The 22,406-nt window shown below is 34.6% G+C and overlaps 4 protein-coding genes across 4 annotated transcripts; 2 read left to right on the top strand and 2 right to left on the bottom strand.

Annotated features, from left to right (window-relative positions):
* Window positions 1-1,316: 1,316 nt before the first annotated feature.
* On the bottom strand, window positions 1,317-3,117 carry LOC144852984 (glia maturation factor beta-like; the record flags this gene model as incomplete). The annotated part of the gene is made up of 5 exons (XM_078711038.1): window positions 3,060-3,117; window positions 2,859-2,908; window positions 2,425-2,557; window positions 1,921-1,994; window positions 1,317-1,370 (listed from the first exon to the last, which is right to left on the bottom strand). Coding segments are annotated over exons 1-5 (369 nt in total), but the record flags the coding sequence as incomplete, so codon positions are not given.
* An 81-nt stretch (window positions 3,118-3,198) lies between these two features.
* On the top strand, window positions 3,199-16,435 carry LOC144852469 (tRNA (guanosine(18)-2'-O)-methyltransferase TARBP1-like). The gene is made up of 24 exons (XM_078710282.1): window positions 3,199-4,459; window positions 4,744-4,813; window positions 5,330-5,478; window positions 5,737-5,890; window positions 6,352-6,484; window positions 6,813-6,999; window positions 7,323-7,513; window positions 7,700-7,869; window positions 8,168-8,262; window positions 8,577-8,705; window positions 9,212-9,571; window positions 10,256-10,432; window positions 11,177-11,367; window positions 11,892-11,963; window positions 12,111-12,234; window positions 12,507-12,776; window positions 13,112-13,207; window positions 13,363-13,550; window positions 13,856-13,937; window positions 14,140-14,332; window positions 14,559-14,738; window positions 15,188-15,312; window positions 15,651-15,787; window positions 16,035-16,435. The coding sequence occupies exons 1-24, from the start codon at window positions 3,209-3,211 to the stop codon at window positions 16,186-16,188; spliced, it is 4,878 nt and encodes a 1,625-aa protein (XP_078566408.1). The 5' UTR covers window positions 3,199-3,208; the 3' UTR covers window positions 16,189-16,435.
* Window positions 16,427-19,404, bottom strand: LOC144852470 (ubiquinone biosynthesis monooxygenase COQ6, mitochondrial-like). The gene is made up of 8 exons (XM_078710283.1): window positions 19,074-19,404; window positions 18,838-18,975; window positions 18,343-18,752; window positions 18,074-18,136; window positions 17,837-17,944; window positions 17,509-17,711; window positions 17,167-17,282; window positions 16,427-17,036 (listed from the first exon to the last, which is right to left on the bottom strand). The coding sequence occupies exons 1-8, from the start codon at window positions 19,315-19,317 to the stop codon at window positions 16,840-16,842; spliced, it is 1,479 nt and encodes a 492-aa protein (XP_078566409.1). The 5' UTR covers window positions 19,318-19,404; the 3' UTR covers window positions 16,427-16,839.
* A 128-nt stretch (window positions 19,405-19,532) lies between these two features.
* Window positions 19,533-22,214, top strand: LOC144851778 (COMM domain-containing protein 1-like). Its single transcript, XM_078709385.1, has 4 exons — window positions 19,533-19,706; window positions 20,041-20,199; window positions 20,633-20,767; window positions 21,337-22,214. Exons 1-4 carry the CDS (start codon window positions 19,533-19,535, stop codon window positions 21,436-21,438), a joined length of 570 nt encoding a protein of 189 aa, XP_078565511.1. The 3' UTR covers window positions 21,439-22,214.
* Window positions 22,215-22,406: the final 192 nt, after the last annotated feature.

Below are 22,406 nucleotides of genomic sequence, written 5' to 3'. Positions count from 1 at the left end.
TGGGAAGGGGTCAGTTTGTCTAAAACCTCCTGCTCGTCCCAAAATCGTCACGACTACTCGCATGCAGCTTAAAACGCAACGGTTTAAATTTTGAATATTGTTGTATCAGAAGCAGCCTCACAGACAACAGTGCAAGAGATACACATGAAAACCATTGAGGTCATTAACTATTAATAATTAATAATTAAACAAATGAACAAAACTCTTAAAAAAAAAAGTGTATGTAGACAGATGGTGAAAACAAACATGGTTAAAATAATAATATGTAGGCCTATAGTGTATTGAAATGAAATGTGTTTGAGAAAAATATATGTAAAGAGATAGGAACATAATATGTATGGAAATAAAAGTGGGATGAGCCCACATAAGATAAAAAAAAAATTATTAATAATTAAAATAACTGTATATTTTTCAAAACCGAAGAAACATTTTAAACAAAATTGGACCTCTGTATAATGGAGATAATGTAGGCCTAATCAAAGTAGATTAAGTCTTGTTTGTTGCAGTAAAATTTGATCAATTTTGGAAAAATCATATTCATAGTTTGTCAAGATGCAAGAAAAAAAAGTAGGCACATTATTTAAGTTGAGATATTTTGTTCCTCAAAACATCCTAACCAATTCCAGTCGAGAAAAATTAACCGATAATTATCTCATACAAATGGGATACTTAATATTGGATAAGTGCGATAATTTTTAACCTTTGACCTGGAGGACAAATTGTTGCGTTGTGATTGGGCGTCTGGTTGTTTTGGTAATAACTGATCGTACGCATTTTATTGGTTAAAAAATTAACCGATGATTTTGTTTTTGGCTGCGAAAACAAGGCTTTAAACATATTCAGAACAAAAACAGAAAATATATCCTTTCTTTATCGAATTCATTTATTAGTAAGTATTATCCAAGATGTATTAGTAAGCTTATTATCCAAGATTTTAAATTCTAAACATAATTAACTAAGGTCCTAAAAGTCGTCGCAAAATATATTCTTAGTACATGTAAAGCGTGGTTCACACTAGAACGCAACACAACGACGTAATCACACGTGGAAACCGACGACGCAACAGTGCTGTAAATATCACAGGTTTGATTTCACGCAGGCGGGCAAACACAATTATTGGAAGGGCATTTTCTTACGTTGCGTAGGTTGCGTCGCTAGTGGGAACCACGCTAATTTAGGGTTCACGTATACATTGAATGATAATCGTGAGAAAAGTACTTGGTTTCATTTGTAATGAATTCTGTTGATCTAGATTAGGTTTTCTAATCACCTCAAAATATAATCTCACTTCACAAATCCCGCTACTGTCCCTTAAGCTGCTTCAACAACCATTCTTCGGTGAATTCTTCAATAGATCGGAGTTCAAACTCCTATAACAAAAATGATTACAGATTTAACCAAATGTTGCTATTTGATATCAATGACTTCTTTATTATATTTACAATGTAGTTTTTTAGTTTATCTATTAAAGTAATGCACTATAATTATATACCTATATAAAGGCAAATTTACACAGACGAGCGGTAACGGTGAGCGGAAACCGCGTAGCTTGTCCCACGTAGAATCTGTATCTGTGTAAATGGTCATGAAGAACACAGATTCTATATTTTTATTACAGTTACCGCTCGTCTGTGTTAATTGGCCTAAAGCTTGGTTCTCACTAGTGACGGAAACCTACGCAACGTAAGAAAATGCACTTCCATGCAATAATTGTGTTTGTCCTCGCCTGCGTGAACTGAAACCTGCGATACGTCGCTGGGTTGCGTTGCGTTCTAGTGGGATCCATGCTTTAATATTGCTTATCGAAATCGGTATTTGTATTATTTGTAAAAGCAGTTGTCATATCACTACCATATTCGGGGATATCACTACCGTATTTGGGTACATAGTGTAGACAGTATAGAGCTTAACAATGCTAACCTTTGTAAAGCCACCTGCATTCACAATACTATATTTAGATCCTGCATACATCATTTGAATCACTGGTTCACAACCTGTTGACATAATATAAACGAATGAACATTTAATGATAATTTAATTAAATTTTAATTATGTAAAATAATCTAGATTGTATAGGCCTATGTAAAGCGTGGTTCCCACTACCGACGCAACGTAACGCAACCTACGCAACGTACGAAAATACCCTTCTAATAATTGTGTTTGCCCCCGCCTGCGTGAAATCAAACGATTTTTGCAGCATTGTTGCGTCGTCGGTTCCCACTTGTGATTACGCAATACATCACTTTGCGTCAATACAACGCTGCGTTGCGTTCTAGTGGGAACCACGCTTAAAGCAAACATCGCAGGTTTGATTTCACGCAGGCGGGGGAAACACAATTATTGGAAGGGCATTTTCTTACGTTGCGTCGCTAGTGGGAACCAAGCTTTAATCAGTAAAGAATTTAGGCAGTATACTAAGTTTACCAGAAGGACTAATAAATAGGAATATCAATGGGTAAGAAGTTCTGCCATCCTCATGGCTCATCGTGTATTTGTATACAACATATCTAGGTTCTTGCGCTGGTAATTCCTTGTGGATATCTTCCGGTAACACATCCTGAAAAGAATAACAAAACACTACAATAACATAGTATCGTGATATTATTGCAGCCGATTCTCGGTACTGTATCCATCTCCGAAGTATAATAGGAATATTTGGTAATACAACATCACATGTGTTTCACATGTATCTAAGTAACCCTTAACCTAACCTTACACGATACAGGCACCACATGAGATGCTGTATTTCCAAAATATTCTGATACTTCGGAAATAGATAGGAGGAGATACAGCACTGGGAATCGGGATATTGTAGTCATCCAATTCATTGCAACTTTGATCAGAACAATTCAGTTTACCTCAACTGTCTTTTCTTTCTTTATCGTTTGTGTATCCACTTCTATTTTTACTGAAAAATATAAAGGTAATAAAAACTGTTTTTAGCCATATTCAATTACAGTACCGGTAGTAGACATGACCTACTACTAGTATGAGTTGAGATTATGTATTTTACTCCTAAAATTCCACTTATTTATTTATCTATTTGCGTAAAACTGAACCTTCGCTCACCAGAGGTAGCGGACCAAAGACGGTGTCGTAACACCACTCTGCAAACATTTTGACATAAATGGCGTGCCATACATAATAAAAACTTCTGCACGTCATGCATGAATGATTGCATGACGGCACATGGTGCAACTCAAACAACATGTCTTCTGTAATGTATAAGTTTTTTACTGATTATATTAATATTGAAAATGCAGATCTTGTAAATAAACTTGTAGATTACACAATTAATGTTATATCATCCAGCCAGGATGATCAGATTTGTATTTTAGAATGCTTTAATGCTCTTAATACGCTAGTCAAAGATGTGTTGGCTAGGCCTAGATCTGGGAATTCGTTGGTGGTCGGAGGAGAGAACTCGACAAACTGCAATGCTTCGCCAGGGTACGTGTGTTGCCAAAGGTCAGGTAGTTTAGGCCTAGAAAATAATATGTCTACTGAAAAGGATGGTGCATCAGTTGACGACAAGTTCCAATTATTAATAAAAAAGATAATTGGTGAAATTTGTTACCCCGTTTTTAGTAGATCCATTGCTTTAGAAAAAAATGTTGAATTTTTTTCCGATAAATCTGGATCATCATGTACAAAAAAGTTAGACATTTTTCATGCTGCCTGTGAACTTTGCCTAACTTGTCTGAGCATGTGCAGTAAACCACAAACAAGGTCTATCATTTATGACGCATGCATTGCCTCACTAAAAGCATACGCAGAAGAACAGAAATTAACAGAAAATACAACAATGTCCTTTTCTTCATCCGATAATAATATTCCAATTTATCCAACACTTGAAATTTTAAATACTGTTTTTGAAAGTATCTCAAATAATAAATGCGTAACACCTTCGACTGAATCACATGATTATGATAAAGATTGGCTCGATAGATGTTTCATTGAATTGCTTAACGTCATTAAAAACGCTGAAGATTGGGTGTGTGGACAGATTGCTACTGTTTTTATACCAAAGATTCTTAAAATGGTTAGAACACCCGATGAGAAAGTGTTAACCATGTGGACAAGACTTCAGAAGATGCTGTTCTCAAATGGTAAAAACTCCAGTAACTCCTTTATTGTACTATGCGCCTTCGTCGATTATTTTCATCGACATATTGACTTGATTACGGAACCAGACATTCTTTCAAGTATATTATCAGAAAAGTCTTTCTGGGAAGCAATCCAGCATGGTTGTACTTCAGGGGACTCGTTGACTAGAAAGAGAGTGTTGTATTTGCTGAAGAAAGTCGTGGAGTTATCAGAAGGTCTTGATGTTCCTAGAGGTGATGTAAAGGACTGTACAGAGGTTCCTCTATTTCGTTGGCGTAGAGAAAATGAAGATAAACACGCTAAGCTATGGGCAGATATGATTTTGATTCTAGAGACCCTGGAAGAAACACAGGTAATAGTAGCAACTTAATAAGGATTTCTGATGACCTATGACCTACGCATTATGTTGTGAACTTAGACTTAGAATCTGCCAATGGAAAGCATGCCCCAATTATGTCCCTGCATTTACACAATTCCCACACTAACACTGCAAATTGAAAGCTTTGTAATATGATTTTTTTTAAACTGCCTTTAAACAGAACATGTACAAAATTCTCTTAAAAAAATATCTGCAGAGTTTTCAAAAGTGTGAATATTCTGTATTTCAAATAAACCAATTTATTGTTTTTATTTTAGGTTCATGTCGTTATGCCAGTGCTGTCACGTCTGCCTAAGCTCATTGAAGCTACTTATTTACCCATTACAGGTTTGTTTATGAATTTATTTTAATGAACGTTATGTCTAAAGATACGGCACCGTATCCATACTTCTAAAAACTAAAGCTACGGTAATTGTAGAGGGCGCTATGTAAACATATGTTAATCAAGTAGGTTATGGAAATTGTTTTCTTATGGCCTAGGGTTGCGGGATCGGTTCTCTGCTTGATTTTTTTGTTGTTTTTAATTTAAGAGAGATTATTTAGAGAGTTAGGTTTTTAATAATTAGGACAAGTTTTAATATTTACCGCAAACAGATGTTAGGATACGGTACCGTATCTTTACCCACGGTGTTTAATAAATTGACTTGATTACAAGTGGAAAAAAGATATAAAAACATCAGCCTGTTTTATTCTACTGTACATCTTCAATTGATTGAAATTAATATATCAAAGTGTAGAGATCTAGAATGAAAATTGTTTTATAAGAAAAGTTATCTTGGATTATTTGTAATAATAAACATATGTATATGTATTATATGTATTTAATTCTGTACATGCTTGTAGGCTGGCCATTACTGCACACATCTTGGCTAGTTGTGATTTTTGAACGACTTTTCCAGCATGCAACAAAAACTGTAAGCAGGTGGGGTGTGATGCAGGTTATGACCCTTGACCTTGTTGCGTGTCCTGTCCTTACTCAAGTTGGCTCAAAGGTAAAAGATTTTTAAGCCTCTGGTGCACCTCTCAAAAGTAGAGAGCTTGCAGTATTTAAATACTTTTTTAGGCCACCCCTAATATAAAGTGAAACAAAAGAGTGGCAATATATGTTTTAACACTTTTAACACAACTCCTACTGTATTTAGGATCACCCCCATTAGAGGGACACTTTTGTGGGGCCCAAAGGTTCCATCTTAATAGGTGTTCTACATTACTACTGTATATTTAATAGGTTTTTAATTTGTTTCTTTCAGTTTGTACTTGGACCAGTGCTAAATGTATTAACTGATTACACACTATATATCAACACCAGCGAGAAGAGTTTGTTGAGGTTTTCTGAAGTTTCTACCAAGATATTAGAATTCTTTCCGAAATGTGTGGCCAGCCTGCCTGTTGATCAAGCCAAGGGCAAGTACAAAGAGAATGCCTACTTCTTACCCTTCAAATGTTTCAATAAATCTGCTCTATTTTATCTCCTATCCATCTATTAGCCTAGCTGTTGCCTCAATTCATCCACTGATAATAATAATAATAATAGTTCATTTTTATATAGCACATATAAGCAAGCTCTCAATGCGCTGCACATTATTACCCTGGTCATTTTTTGGATCAGACACGTATGGAAACATACTAATGCAAGTAGTAATCAGCGCAAAGTTGTCTCTTGATTTAACCTGTACCCATTTTAAACACCTGGGTGGAGAGAGGCAAATGCAAGTAAAGTGTCTTGCCTAAGGATACAAGCAATGCGGCAAAGAGTGGGATTCAAACCACGATCTTACGATCAGTAATCCAACATCCAACACACTGCGCCAACATTAAAGTGCCGGAAACAACTACTTGATAAATTCATTCTTTTTGCCACACAGTTTTCCTGCAGGAATTGTTGTCAGCAATTGTGGAATTACGGACCAAACCGGTTCCACTGGGATTCATATCTCAGTCCCTTGCCAGGATACAGCAACGCCAGTCCTGGGGAGATACTTCGTTACAAAGTCTTAGGTAATGTAGAAAATACGATTTAAAATATATGTTAATTAATGATGATGATGAGGGTGTTTTGGGCATGTTGAATATGCGTTCCAGCGAGAATTAGCGATGTTCCACCGTACCACGCAGATCAAATAAATAGGATTTTAATCTTGATGATACCCCAGTGGTCGAAAGCATATCAAGCCCTGTTTATCAATTCATTTCCAGTATATCATTGCCAACATTGGCTACTGTTGACAAGTACCTATAAATGCTTTATATTATGTAGTGAGCAACACACTTCTAATTTCATAAACCAATAATAAATGTTGTGTTATACATTCATTCATTGTTCTAGGGAACTACTAAGCATAGGCTTGTCAACTGTTCTTCCTTTTCACCGTGGGGCTATCCAGTGCTATCTGATACACACTGCTCTAAACCTGATTGACCCAACGTCTGCTAGCCTCTTCCAGCTGAGCAATGTGCTTTCTGCTCTTAACTATGAGGAATGTATGCGAAGACAAACCACCATTTGGGAAAAGGTATTTTATTTTTATTTATAGTATTTTACATTATTCTCGTTTTTCCATTTATATTTGCCATCAGATATATATTTAAATCCAAAGGCAAATTACTGAAAATAATGGCAATGCTGTGGGTATCAGTGGCTGGATCTCAATGGAAATAAAATAAGCAAAAAGCTAAATTAAAATGATAAAGTAAAACAGCCATAAAAATTAGCAGAGCTTTCGGTAGTTAAAGTACTTGGACATATATATCTTGTCCTGCTTTTATTCATTTACCCATCTATTTGTTTATTTGTTAAATAAAGGATTTAATATTTTGTAAACGTTCTGTTCTTAAGATTGTGGACTGGCTACAACAGCATGCATCTGAATTAAAACTAGACTCCAAGGTAGAGAATATATTTGAAGCTGTACAACTGGAAGTCACAGAGTATTTAACATGTGATACAGATACTGCGTCGTCTGCTAAAGAAGCTACAAGGGTTGCCAGGTTGTTGGTGCTTATTGTTGATGCCAACTACAAAACCAAGTAAGTTATTTCTTTTTTTTGTAAAGATAGCAATATAATTAGTTAGATTTATGTACAGTGCCCATATTCTTTTACTTTTCCATAAAGCCATGCATGAACTCTATTTTTTGGTTTAACTTAATTGAATACCATGGGTAACAAAATGTGAGAATTGTCGCACGTCTAAATGCCAATTTTATTTTCCAGGGAACAGTTGCTGAGAGGTCAGTCAGTGTCTGACCTCATCCAACCTCTGACCAAAGTACTACACAAGGTTGGTAGCCATGTTTATCTACCTGTGACCAAAGCGGACAATGCTTTGCATCTGCTATTGGCAATTCTGAATGAAGCTGATCCAAGAAAGACTATTGAAAATGGTAAGGTCTTTTTTATACTAAAATCTGTTTGCAGCAGTGTAGAGTATATTTGTCATCTCTATTATATCTCTATAGCTCTTCTTTTGGGACACCCCAATTAAGTTGTATGTATTAAATATGTATTGTGCCCCAAAAACATAAAAAATAAAGATTAATAAAATCAGACTTAGAATAGGTCATTTTGCAGTTTTTTTGTAGAAAAAAAACCAGAAAAAATAATGTTTTCAGTTATAAATTGACAAATAGCTGTATCAATTGTTTTCAATAAGTACATTTTTTAAATAAATTTTATTCGAAGATTGGACGGTAGGCCTTGAAAAGTCTGTTTTCCTATGTGCGGAAGAAATCATTCTTTACCTAAGACGAAGATTGATAGTGATTGACGAAACTGAGGTATTTTCAATCTTTTTATATACATACACGATACTGCTTTTTAGATTAATTGTTTACTGTTTGTTTTTTAGTTCATAGTATATATCTCACTACCTCCGCCAAGCAGGTTATGTAGTCGATTGCGTGTGTCTATTTGTCTGTCAGCAGGATTACTCAAAAAGTTATTGCCAGATCTTTACCAAATTGAAACCACAGATAGATATGTGGTCAATGACCAACTCCATTCAATCCGAACCAGGATCCCAATTCCTGATTTAACCAGGGATCTCAACTGTGTAAGGCTGTTCTAGTTTTTATTGTGGACTTTCTTTCAGTGTATATGTGAGAGTAGCCTGCAATTGTATATTAACATCTTGGACAAACTCTCACGACATCAACTTCTGCAGCCAACAAGTCTTATGAAACTTGTGTGTGAGTGTTCTGCCGTGGTAGCAAGTTCACTGGTGAGTGTTGGATAAACAAATGTGCTGATGTACGTTTATATTTAGAAATAATAAATAAAGAAAGTAAGTAATATTCATTGCTTTCCAAGAACAGTACAATTTGTAAAACAACATAATATTTGAATGAAAATAAATACATAGAAAAATACAAATATTAAACTTGAGAAATTAAACATGGAAGCAAGACTATGAAATCAACTCCCCTTAAACCATGGACTCTGAAACTTTCTCAATACCAAAATGTCAATTTCTCCAATTTTCCCAAATTTTAATATTAAAAATGCATTACATAAATAACTACATAAAATAATAAAATGTAGCACTATGTCAGATGTTTTTATTGCTATCACAACCCTTTTTATCCAGGGTTTATGTAAAGTATCAAAAAAGAGGCCTGTAGAAAAAAAGGCAAAATATCTAGCCTTTGTCCAAACTCGAAAAAATAGCCCAAACAAAAACAAAACCTTAGGTATATTTTAAAGTGAAATAATTTGTTTAAATTAAAGGTTGCATCACAAAAAGAAATCCTTGGGTACATAGCCAGCACCAGAGTTCTAGGATGGAGGTTGTCTTGTACATCGATACCGTTAGAAAGTCTCCAATCTGTAGACTCAATCGTCACAAATATCTTGACAGTTGGTAGCTTAGGAGACAAGCTGGACCACTCCGATAAGTGCTCACTGGTCAATTCGTTCCTCAGCAGTAAATGGAGAATCATGCTTTACCTTCTCCAAGGCCATAGTGGTGATGTTCTTTCTTCAAAGAATCCACAAGACATCCTGATGCCGTGTCTGAATGATCTCTCCATCATTCAAGGCGTTGAAGTCATACCAGCGATGCACTGTGTTCAGCTTCTTGTTTCTCAGGTAATTCTTTGTTTTCGTGAAAGAACGCTGGAGATTGTGTTTGTACCGTAATATGACAAAGAAATCTGTACCTGGCATGCATCATGCGCCGTTTAGTGGCAGCACTCGACACAAAGGGACCCTTATGGGAGTAGAAAGTTGTAGTATATGTCATCCACACCTGTGCGCAATTCAGCCCCGTAGGCTGCAAGTTGCAGATTATTCCCCCATTTACTCAACGGTTGAACAAAACATAATATCATAATATTGCACCCAACCTAAATTAATTCTACTCAGTTCATTTTAAGACTTTTTACCATAGAGCAATTAAACATTTTAAATGATTTTGATTTGATATAAATGATATGACATTGGAATTCTATGAAGAGGAACAAAACATAGAAGATGTTCAACAACATGTACAGTATTGTCCCCCTGAAAAAATAATTCTTGAAAATGTTGTTGAATATGCCATTTTAATGTCACCTAATAGTTATCCACTTTGACAAAAAAATTGAAATAAAAAAAAATGTATTTAATTAAAAAAACTGTAATTTAAAGCGAAAAATAGTAAAATTGGCTGCCAGCTAATGGGTTTTTGGTTAAATTTAACCATTTATTTTGTCATTTTTTAAGTGAAAACATTAATTTTTCCTCCTTCCCCTCTTTGGAACCACTCTTTCTCAATATTCCATTTCTTTCTAGATTACTTCCAATCCTGAATGTTGTCTTGAAGCTTTTGATGTTTGTTGGAATGTTGTGAGAGATCTCAGAAACCAACAGAAAGTGTACTGGGCGTGTGTGGAAGCGTTCATCCAAATAGTCTTCCAAGTTAATGTCTTGAAATCTGATTCAGACATTTTGATTGGTAAACTGAAAAAGGTTTGTAAAGCTCTGTTTACACTATCAAAGTAGTTTGACAAAGAAAGTGTGATGTGCCTAAATATGGTAGTGGAATGATATCATGTCCGTATATGGGCAAGTCAAATTTTTTGTCACATAAAGTTTCAAATTTGTCAAATGTTTGCCTTAGTCTGAAGTAATTTTGTACTTTTTACTAAGTAAATTAAGAACAAGTAATTCTCGGGTGAGACTCAAACTCACGACCTCCAGATTACTAGCCTGGGTTTTTCTTATATTCAATTTCCTCGATAGTTTGTTGAGGCCAAATTTGTGTTTTTATTTAATTTACAAAACAAAAGCCAGCAAGAAGATTCATGAACCTGTAAAGGAAAGAGTGTGAGATCATCTCTCATCTCATCTTTCTGCACACTGGCCAAATAATGTCTGCATCTTGCTTTCTCTCTCTCCCCTTGATATCCTGCCCTAATAAGCAGACCACTTATTCGGATCAGGCTCAGTCGGTTTAAATTGTCAACATTGCTGTGGAGTTGGTGGTTGTGATGCTTGGCTGCCAATCCAAGGGTCCTGGGTTCAAGTCGTGTCATGTCAGGATTTTTTTATTTTTTTTTTCAATTTACAACTTCACTCCCAAAGACTTGTAATAAGATTGTAGAGCATCTTGTGTATGTTTATCTTGTGAACAGGATTGCCACCTTTAAGAAGGATAGTGAATGAATTCTCTTATGGTTATTCTTGGCAATTTTTCTAACATTTATTTTTCAGATTGCTAATGATTTCCTTGTTTCTGGCGAGAATCAACAAGGCCTCATGAACATCCTAACCAACAAGATGTGTGACTCACTCCTGTACCTAGCAACCAGCGATGCACAGGCTTGCCTTTCTACTACTTTGAGATATTTGGATGTACTAATGAATTTTTACTTGTTTTGTCCACCTCTAAATAAAGATCAAAGGTATGAATAAAGACATTTTGGTTGATTTTGTCTGCTTATGGGAAATATACTTTATTACACTAATGACTCTAAAAAGATCTGGTTTGAAGGTGGCCTGTAAAAGTAATCATTTTTAAATTTTCCTAATTACAAAGCTTGAACATTATTTCTACAATAATTTTATTTCTGTCAATGGTATACATACATAAGAATGTACATTCATAAGAATATATATATATTAGATATTTTAATAACCGTAGTTGAGTCGTTAAATTTTGTTGCTATGTAATTTTATTGTATTAACCTTTTAACTTTGAGCAATATTGTATGTCACATGAATTTCCATATGGACAAATAAAATGAACTATGAACTATGAACTATACACAGTATGAAAAAGTATCATTAAAAATAACAATACAACATTTCAACATTACCATTAATAGTGCAAAAAAATGTTCTTGCCTCTCAGCTTAACTTGTTAAAGCATGACGATTCTTGATACTTTTTGTTTTGGATAGTTTAATAATCTAAAATATTTTTAAAGGTTACTACAAGATGTATCTGCTGATATTGTTGAGATGGGTGAAAAGTGTTCTGTTAACCAAGTCTATAAAAGGTAGGCAATGGTATTTGCTCTAAAAGTCTTGTTTGAAATGATAAATTCTCAAATTTGCATAAAATGGCCAGGGTCCACCAGCTCTGTCATGGTCTTTATGAGTAGATTTAAAGAAATATTTTAAACTACAATTTAAATACAATACAGCTACAACAGAGACCATCGCTTAGTGAGAGTGATTGCCATCAACTTTATTGTGAAGCTACATGTTGATCATTCTGATATTTTGTCACAGTTGGCTCCTCATATGATACAGTTACTTCTTAAAAAGGTATGTACATTCCAATCTGAATAAGTGTTGCTTAATATTATTCTTTTTTTAAAATTGTCATAAATAATAGTCTGAGTTTGAGTAGTATGTTTAAAAGCTGCGCTGACCAGAAAAAGAGAGAACTTTTAGATTTTTAGATACTTTTAAGCTCTGTCTACACTCTCAAACTTTATGTGACAAAAAAATGTGATGTGCATGTATATTTGATGATGTCATACACTACCATATTTGGGAATAGCACTACCATATTTGGGCACATTTTTGTAATTCAGGAGGAGAATAAGAAGGACACCAGCAGGAAAAATCAACGATACGTGTGTAATTCAGAGAAGCATCGATTAAAAGAGAAGATTTGGCAGACAATTGTGTTGCTCTTACCATGTGTCCACCTGCAAACTGCTCAAGAGATTTTCCCGCCAATTATTGATTGTCTGCAGGTGGATAACCAGCCTTCTGTCAAGTACTTCCAGGAATGGGCGAATATTATCTTGATGGACCATTTTCCAGAGTTTCAAGAACAACTATGGTCTCAACTTAAAGAGGTAATTATTAATAACATAGTCACCCATTGTGAGGTTCAGAGGTCACACAGCATTAGATGCTATATAAATCCAGGATATTATATTATATACATAATAGCCTTTTATAATGACTTTGGCATTTAGATAAATTTTGTTTGTTTTTTTATTGTAACATGTTATAGTCAATTCTTGGTACTATAACTAATTTTACCCAGTATTATAGGCAAATACTGTGATACAACGTCACTTGTGAAACACATGTGTTGTTTTAATACTGGACAAATACTGCCATATGTGGAGATATAACAGCTTTTGTAATGTTACTGCAGTAATCTTTATGTTTTTGCTTCTTGCAGGCAACAGTTACTGATGATTGGAACAGAAACCTAGTGTGTTCATTGCTTACCATCTTATCTCACCTGGGCACTATAACCACTGATCTACAACATAAGGTAAGACGAACATTAATTACTGCAAACCAAAGTATTAGCTCCCCCCGTAGTCCTGCCATTTTGTCTTTCCAATAATTTCTCCATTCTCATCCAACTAAAATCACTATTAATCAACGAAAAAATGCAAATGTTCTTTTTATAATGAATTATTTCAGGCTACATTCCTCAAAAAAGCTCTCCCTGTAGTCCTGCCATTTTGTCTGTCCAAGAACTTCTCCATCCAGCTGTATGCTCAGGCTTCACTCTCCAAGTTGTGGACAGAGTGTGAAAGATCAGGCCTAGAGGAGGTACAAGCCTTGTACCCTGGTGTAGCTGCCTGTGTGAAGTTTCAGAACAATAGTAGGTAGGTGCCAATAGAGTAAATGAGCCTAAAGTTAGCTACAAACAGACAGAGTTTTGTGATTAACTTGACTTAAAGTGTTATGATCTAGGGTTAATTTTCATAAAGCACAGCTAGTATGGCTAAAATGTACATAAGGTAGAATCACTATTAAGGGGACACATTCAGATCAGAGTGTCCCCAGAATAGTGGTTGGCAGTAGTGTTAAAAGAAAGTGTCCCAGAGGTGTTCAAAGGAAAGGGTTCTATCGACAATTGAACATTTATGAATGTAATGTATTTCAAATCTTATACTTTACTTTTTTACAGTACACATTTCAGTATCCTCGACAGACTACAAGCAAACTTCTTCCTTTTGAAGTTTCATCCACAACATGATTGTAATTTTGAGGTTAGCATACAATTATTAAACTACTGTTGCTGCAGCAACCAATAACTTTTTGTTGTGTGCAAATCGCGCATTATTTTTATGACATAATAAACCATAATATAAATGATACAAAATCTGTTTATTTGTCCAGTTATTGATGTAAATCTGTGGACCTGCCAAAATGTTTTTATCTTGCAACACAATTTTGACCTTTGACTTTCAGACTATATTCTACACAATTCCATACCTAGCATTGATGATGCCTGAACAGTTAATTCCAGCAGATTTGTTCATTGAAGCTAATGCAACTTTATGGGCTAGGCCTAACTTGCCCTATAAACTGAAGCCATCTGCTGACAGACAAGGCCTACAAGAGCTGGTCCCTGGGGCATGGAAAGCTAGCAAAATGAAAAATAGTAAGTGCATGGTTTTTGTATCATTACATCTTTTACTATGCTAAGTTTAAAGAGCTTATACAACTCACTAGACAGCGAAAACTAAGCGACAGCTAAGTGATACCAATAGAGCAGTGTGTGTCTGTCCATGGTGAATCAATTTTTTGAGCTGTGATTACAGTGAAGTTCGATCTCTAGAAATTTATAGAAGCTCTTTGGATAACATTTTTTTTTTTAACCTTTCTAGCCAGCCAAAAAAATGATGCTGATAGTGCCTTTGACAGTGTCAATGATGTCCAAAAAAAGATTGTACCAGCGGGAGAGTCAATACCGGGGCTAGACGTAGATGCCTTTCAACGAATGAATCTCAACAGAAGCAAATTAATTCTTGTGACATCACTTGTCAATAAAGTCCCAAATCTAGGAGGTATCAAACAGTATTTCTTATTACAAACAACATTACCATATTAGAGAAAATGTCTTCATGTTCGCTGATTGAGTAAATAGTGACTTTTCGTTTTCACAACACACCTACCAGCTGTCAAGTAAAAATGTAATTCTGAGCATGCTCAAAAACATACGCAGAATGAGTCATCAGCTGCATGGTAACGTGTCATGGAAATGCAAGGTCTCTATTACACTACTACATCTTCGTTATCTTGTTATGAATATCATATAAAATTTCTCTTTACTACATTGTCTCCATACTGTAAAAGATGTTCAGGGTATTTTGCCAGAAACCCAAAATATTTTCAATTATTTATTAAATGTATTTAGTGTCACAAGCATTCAATAAATGCCTATTCCTATAAAAAAATTAAACAATTTTGATGAAACATTTGAATAAAATACAGTATTTATATTCTTTTAAAATAGGTCTTTGCCGTACTAGTGAGATATTTGGTGTAGGCACAGTCGTCTTACCCAATCTTCAATTAACTGAGACAAAGGAATTTCAGAATCTTAGTGTCACAGCTCAGAAGTGGCTAAATATAGAAGAAGTAAGTAAAATGGTCGCTGCTCTACTGGCTCTGGTATAAGCCCACACGCACAAATTGAAAGGTGGGCTTATTCCTGAAGGTGAAACAATATTGAGGATGTATGCCAGCATAGATTAAATTTGCTTTAAAAAGGCTTATTACACTATTATTAGTACTAAAGTATTTAGTCTCTGGTATAAGCCCACATGCACAATTAAAAAGGGTGGGCTTATTTTCATTCTACATTTTGCATATAAAAGGCTTAGTAAACTATTTTAAAATAAAGTAAAGTAAAATAAGTATCTTACCATTCGTTAGTGTTTTTAATAAATTTAATAACCAATAACTCTCTTTTTCAGGTTCGGCCTTATCATTTGAAAGAATATTTGATGAAGAAGAGGCATGATGGGTATTTACTTGTAGGTTTGGAGCAGACCGCTAACAGTAAAAGCCTCACTGATTGCAAGTTCCCGCCAGAAACATTGATTCTATTGGGGTATGTTTTTCATAATAGAAATTTTGAAATAATTAGAACGCAACAGCTTTTTCTTAATAAGTAGCCTCTCTCTCCATCTTCTCGACATCATTTTAAAATTGTTTTTAAAATGCTGTATTGAAGAATTACAACAAATCACTACTGATCACAAATCTTACATGTAAATTCTTGTATGTTATTTATTTGGTACATCTGCAAAAAGACCCTTAAGTTGCCAAATTTTAAACTTATTTCTCCTTTCTTGTAGAAATGAGAGATGTGGAATACCTGTTGAACTTATCAACATACTAGATGTTTGCGTTGAGATTCCACAGCTTGGTGTGCTGCGTTCACTCAACGTTCACGTCAGTGGCGCCCTCGCCGTCTGGGAATACACGAAACAATGCATGATGTCTTCATAGTTTTCAAGCATTGTTACAAACAGTATAGTTTACTTTTTTATAACAATGTTGTTGTTAAAAATTTGTAGAAATTATGGAATTAAAGTAAATAATATAATATTTTTATGCTTATGAATATGCACAACAAAAATGGTTAAAAAAAGTTTAAAATTATGAATAAATGTATTGTAAATATTTTGAATATTGATCAATACTGTATATAATAATAAATATAATATAAAGAGACATTTTGCATAACTGCTAAAATAAAAACTTTATTAGAGTATCTTAAAGAAAACAAATTTAAAGCACTATTATTCATATGTAATTTTTTTTTTTTTTGGTACTCTTACAACAATATTTTAATAGTAAATTATAATATATTTAGATTCTTTCAGAGAATTACAATTTTAATGGGTACAATTATCTGGAAATGATTGACCTAGGATGTTTTTTTCAAATAATACCAGGGTATGTCTAACCTTTACTAACCAATAGCAGACAATACTGAGACATCGCTATTGGCCAATGAGAGACCATTTTTTAATGAAAGCCATCTCATTAAAAACCAATAGCAAACAATCTCCCAGAATACCAGGACCCACTCAATAACAGTCTTTAGAATGTATTGACCAATGGCAATGCTGTATACTACCACAACATTTGATTGGTTCAACTGCTAGCCCCAACCATAAATTGATTTTTCAGTGGTTGCAATGCATTTGTCAACTTTAGGCCTACAGTTCTTAGAAGCACAATCTCTGGCCTATCGGTTGAATACAGCCTTTTCAAAGCATCGATGGTTGCCATGATTGGTACAATGTGGCGCTGTCGTTCTGTCTCGTACTTGCATAGATGTAAAAGTGAACCTAGAAAAAGAGATTTTATCATTTAAACAGAAATTCGAAAAATTAGAACCTTAGTAGGGTGATAACTCAAGCTCTTTAAATAATCCGCCACAAAACTACACCACAATTGCATAATAGTCATTTTTTTTACCTATGTCACCTCCAACAGTTAAGGCTTCTGCAAGCTTAGATGTCAAGCTGATGACATCACCAAAGCCAAGGTTCACACCCTGACCTGCAAGGGGGTGTATTCTATGGGCTGCATCACTATTAAGAACAAAGAATTTGTTTTAATTGCTATTGGTACATTGACACAATCCGGTATGACAGAGCTATCGGTTTTTCATGGTAACATAACTCTGTCTATACTATCAAACTCTATGACAAAAAAAATTTGATGTGCCCATATATGGACATGATTATGTCATATCACTATTATATTTGTTTGTCAAACTAGTTGATAGTGTAGACAGAGCTTTTATACCATAATTACCCAATTAAAGCCAGTCTGGGTTTGACATAGTACGAGGCATGCCCCAATCCTAATGGAAATCTCGCTCTGCTGCCCTCAGTCACCCCGATGATGCTCGGTGGCAGCTGACGAAAGTCGGAACCATCAGGATTGACAAGTCTGAGCAAATTATCGACCATGTTTGAGGCGGTATGCACTACATCATGACTCTCGTAGTCCTTCCACTAGAAAAATAGATTGTAAATAAATGAACACAATTACGCTTTCTTTGTATTAAACAGAAATTACCCCAACGTGTAAAGGAAAGTACTGTAGTAACCAAAAAAAACCAACGCTCGATGCTACTTACAAATGCAGAATTGATGGCATCAACAAATTCCTCCTCTGGCATTGATACCAACACTTTCGCTTTGTCATGGTCTATCGACCACACCAATGAGCTTAGAGTATCTGTTAACTAACAAAAATAACACATTTGTTACATAACAATAAACAATTAGGCCTACAGGTTTACTATAGGTTTATACAGGTTTACTATAGGTTTTATATATGAATATTGCAATTTTGTCCACAACCAGAGACTTACAGGCAGCATTGCGATTGGTCCAGATGGTAAAAACCTTTGCCAAGCCACAGTGTTCTCTACAGGCTGAAAAGAGGAAATACTTTGGTAAACTTAAGCTCTGCAAGTGTAATGTGCCCAAATATGGTAGTATTCATCATCATGTCTATATATGGGCACATCACATAAAGTTTGATAGTGTAGACAGAGTCAACAAATATTTTAGTAAACAGAAATTTGGAAAAGAGATGCTTCTTCAGAACTCTACACCTCTTGCAGGATTTTCAACCTACTTCCGAAAGCATCAACGTTGCCACAATGCCCGACTGATCATAATCCCATCCGACATTTTTAATCCCAGCCGATTCCCTGATCTTTGACCTGTTGCCATCTGCACCAATCAGAAGTCTTGTTTCAATGAACTTTCCATTATCTAACTGTATTTTAACCAATTGTGATGCGTCCTCTTGTGTTGGGAACTCAATATGCTTCGTTCTGCTGTTGTATTGTACTTCTACGTTGCTCTCATCGAGTCGATTGGATAACGCCCCCAATGTGACGTCGTTCTCAACAATGTGGGCAACACTTATTGTGAGGTCTCCTTGATCGAATGTTATGAGTGCGTCTGAGCATGCGTCCCAGACTTGCATTCGGCAAACAGATTTTGTTCTTGTGTCTTCTATGCGATTCCAAACATCCAACTCTGAAGGGGAAAAATGGACAACTTTAACCTTGTTAAATTGAATTGTGAGTACTGAATTTTGATTGAGTAGTAGAGCTGCACTTACTTTTCATAAGCTCAACAGTTTGTGGATTTAAAGCACTGACACGGTTACTGTACGCTCCTGGAGGTTCATCGCAAAAAGATGGCTTACTACCGCTTTCTAACAGCAATATTCTCTGGTGTTCGAACATTAAATTGTGACCTGAAAACCAAAAATAAACTTTAATTCATTCCAATAAAAGTACTTTGACTGTGGTGGAACCAGAAGGAAGGAACCATCCTCAATCAATTCATACACACCTAGTGCACATGCCATTGCCGTACCAACCATCCCACCTCCTGCAATAACAATATCATAGAATTCTGTGTGGTTATCTTCTTGATTCTGATTCTCCTTCTGATCTGGTTCCACCTCCTTCACACATTGGAATCGTCCAGCAGACTGACATGACAGAAATCGGTAATGTATTTTGACGTTTTCTGTCAATAAAACACGAAATCTACATTGAGGCAGTGTTCTTGAGAATACTTTTAAAAAGTGCATTACTGAATTTTAAGTAAATATTATGTGTATTCGAAATTAACAAGGATTTTAGTCAGACATGCTCAAAAATAATTTTTGTTCACGAAAACAACATTGACGAGCGTCCTCTACAACTAGCAAATATTGACCAATCGCCTGGATCGTAACAAAACTTTTTCTGGATAAGGTAAGATAAAACACATACGTTGATTGGATAACTTTTATCATGTGCAAAAATGGCCGGTAAACAACAGAGTAAAACTTTTTTGGGTTTATTAAATGGTATAGCTAAAAGACAATACTATGGAAACAAAGAATTTACGGATGAATTTATTAAAAGTGAATTATTCCCAGAGCTATCCGATGATGAATTTCAGTCGGTACTTAGAAAGTTTAAAGGTTTATTGAAGGTATAAAACCGGTCGTAGAGCTAGGCTATCGATATTTTTGTGAAGGGAATAATTGGGTGGGGATTTATGTCACATGCTCCGGTGTGTTATTTTTGTCTTGGCTTGCTAGTAAAGTTACTAGGCCTAGCCTAATCCGTTTTGTTTTTCTACGGTCTTCCAATACACACCCTACACTCATATTATATCATGGGTTAGCCTACATCATCCCTATACCAAATAATGTTTTTTTTTCCATTACTCTGTACTGGCTGGTGTGTATTTACTTAAATTATTGTATTGTATCCACATAAAATAACAATAATGAATTAAGAAATTACTTTTTGTTTTATTAAAGAGTTTAGTTTCAGCTGACATGGACTTTAATCAGCTTGAGGCATTTTTAACATCTCACAAGAAGAAGCGTGATGGAGGATTAACGGAAGAACAAGCCGCTGCAATCACCAAATTCTGGAAAAATAACAAAACTAAAATCCATGAAAGTGTAATATCCCAGGTAATACGGGAATATGGTGTTCTTCCCAGAATGAGATCCAAGCATCTGGGGTCTATTAACATCAGGGAATCCCAACTTGAGCATACATACAGCATGGACCTATAAATTTATAGGTCCATGCATACAGTAGGCAGATCCAAGACCCCAACTTTTTGAAATTTACAATGCAAAAGATAGGACATTAGGTTCAGTTCAGAACTTTATTTTACCATTGTTTGAACACTATTTCAAAAACTGGATTTGTCACTGTTAAAAATTACTTTCACACTACATAAGGTACAAGACAATTCAATAACATGACATGAATGTTATACATTTTCCCAGGGTGTAACTTAAAGAGTCAGAATCACATATATGTTGGCATGCGATTTGATACATAAGGGAAATGTAAAATATTTGAAATATATTAAAAAGTATATTTTTCTCTTTTCAGAGTTGTTGGAACAACACATTAAAAAGTATGAGCTGGAGAATTGACGTAAAAGGACAGGCAAAAAACATTGAACAAATAAGTGCACCAACAGCTATTGTGGAATTACAGATTACAAACCCTCTTAACAAGAAACAGGTACATGTTTTACATATTTTGTTTTAAACCTTATGATACATAATAGATATTTTTAACAGGTAACAAAGTAAAAATGTCGTCTGCTAGCAGATTTTATCCTCCCTGTAATAAATAATTGTAATAACACAATTGGAGTGGAGTTGTACCTTTATGTTAAGATGCTATTGATCCCTGTTTAAATTCCTGTCGGATGTCTTGATTTTTTTCTAATGAAATTGCACTCCTAAAGCCTTTATTTATAAGAACATCTTGTATCTATGTCGGACTTATACTTATGTAAAAATAGAATAATGCAAAGAGTGCATGCCAAAATCTGAAGTTAAAAAAAGATGGGAGGTGGTTGTTTTTTAGCTAAGAATCAGATTTATAAAATATATCAATACCGCCCTCTATTTATTATCCAGGAGCGATGAGATGATAATAGTCGCAAGCTGTCCAGATTTTATTACCACTAATATATATATGAATAATATTAACTTTTATACAGTTTGGAGTTGCAGTTAACAATGTTGCTATTATTTATCAAACATTATTTTAATCAAGGTATTTGTTTCTTTTATGTTACATAGGAAACAGATGTTGTTCGGTTTGAAATGGACGAAGAAAAAGTAGGAGAAGTCATGAAGAATTTAGAAGAGATAGAACAACAAATACAATTGCATATATCATGAAAATTGCAACTAAATATATGCTAAACTCATTATGTGGACAAAATTAATAATATATGAATGAAATGAACATAATATCAGTAATAAATGTACTGACATTTTTCCACAGGTGATTCCTATGACTCATCCAAGTATTGACATTTTGATCCTCAGTTATATGCCCACCCCAAGCTTATTCCCATCAGACAGAAAGGACCAAACCCACTTGTATAGAACTTGAGACAAGTGTTTTTAAAGCTCTACACTATCAAACTTTATGTGACAAAAAAAGTGTGATGTGCCTATATATGGACATGATGACATATCACTACCATATTTGGGCATATCACTACAATATTTAGGCACATCCACTTTTTTTGTCAAAGTAGTTTGATAGTGTAGACAGAGCTTAAGTTTACCAAAGATTGGACATCATGAGGATTTTATAGACTTCCATGTTTCATAAGTCTTTTTGTTACATGTTTTAAATTTGTTACTTTGATTTTGGGATAAAACTGCTGTAGCTGCAGTACAGTAATAGACATGAAATAGTACTGTAAAAATTATGTAAGAAAGATAATTATAACTTCAATGTTTCGTATACACCATGTATAACAAATTGAAATGTATTTATGGTTTTTGTGATACTGTGATTGTGTATGAAAAATCAAAATTATTTTATAAACAAGGTTTTACATAATGTCCAATCAGAAGCAAGTTATATTTCATTTTTTTTATTTCTATAGTTCATTTTAAAAATTAAATCAAATTTCTATATTATATTAAAATTATACAAGTTATTTAGTGCATATAGTTTTATATTTTGTCAGTAGTCCAGTTCAAACAAACATATCAGGTACATTAAAACAATAAGAGGCAATATATAACAGTTTACACAATATATCAAGATAATATAATTCACCATGCCTCTTTCCACCCAGGTGTGGGATGGGAACCCAGTTAGATTACTAGCTGCATTATGAGAGTATGTT

Source organism: Antedon bifida, chromosome 9 (assembly GCF_963402885.1).
Source record: "Antedon bifida chromosome 9, ecAntBifi1.1, whole genome shotgun sequence".
In the NCBI taxonomy this organism is placed as follows: Eukaryota; Metazoa; Echinodermata; class Crinoidea; order Comatulida; family Antedonidae; genus Antedon; species Antedon bifida.
This window is presented reverse-complemented; position numbering and strand designations above follow the sequence as displayed.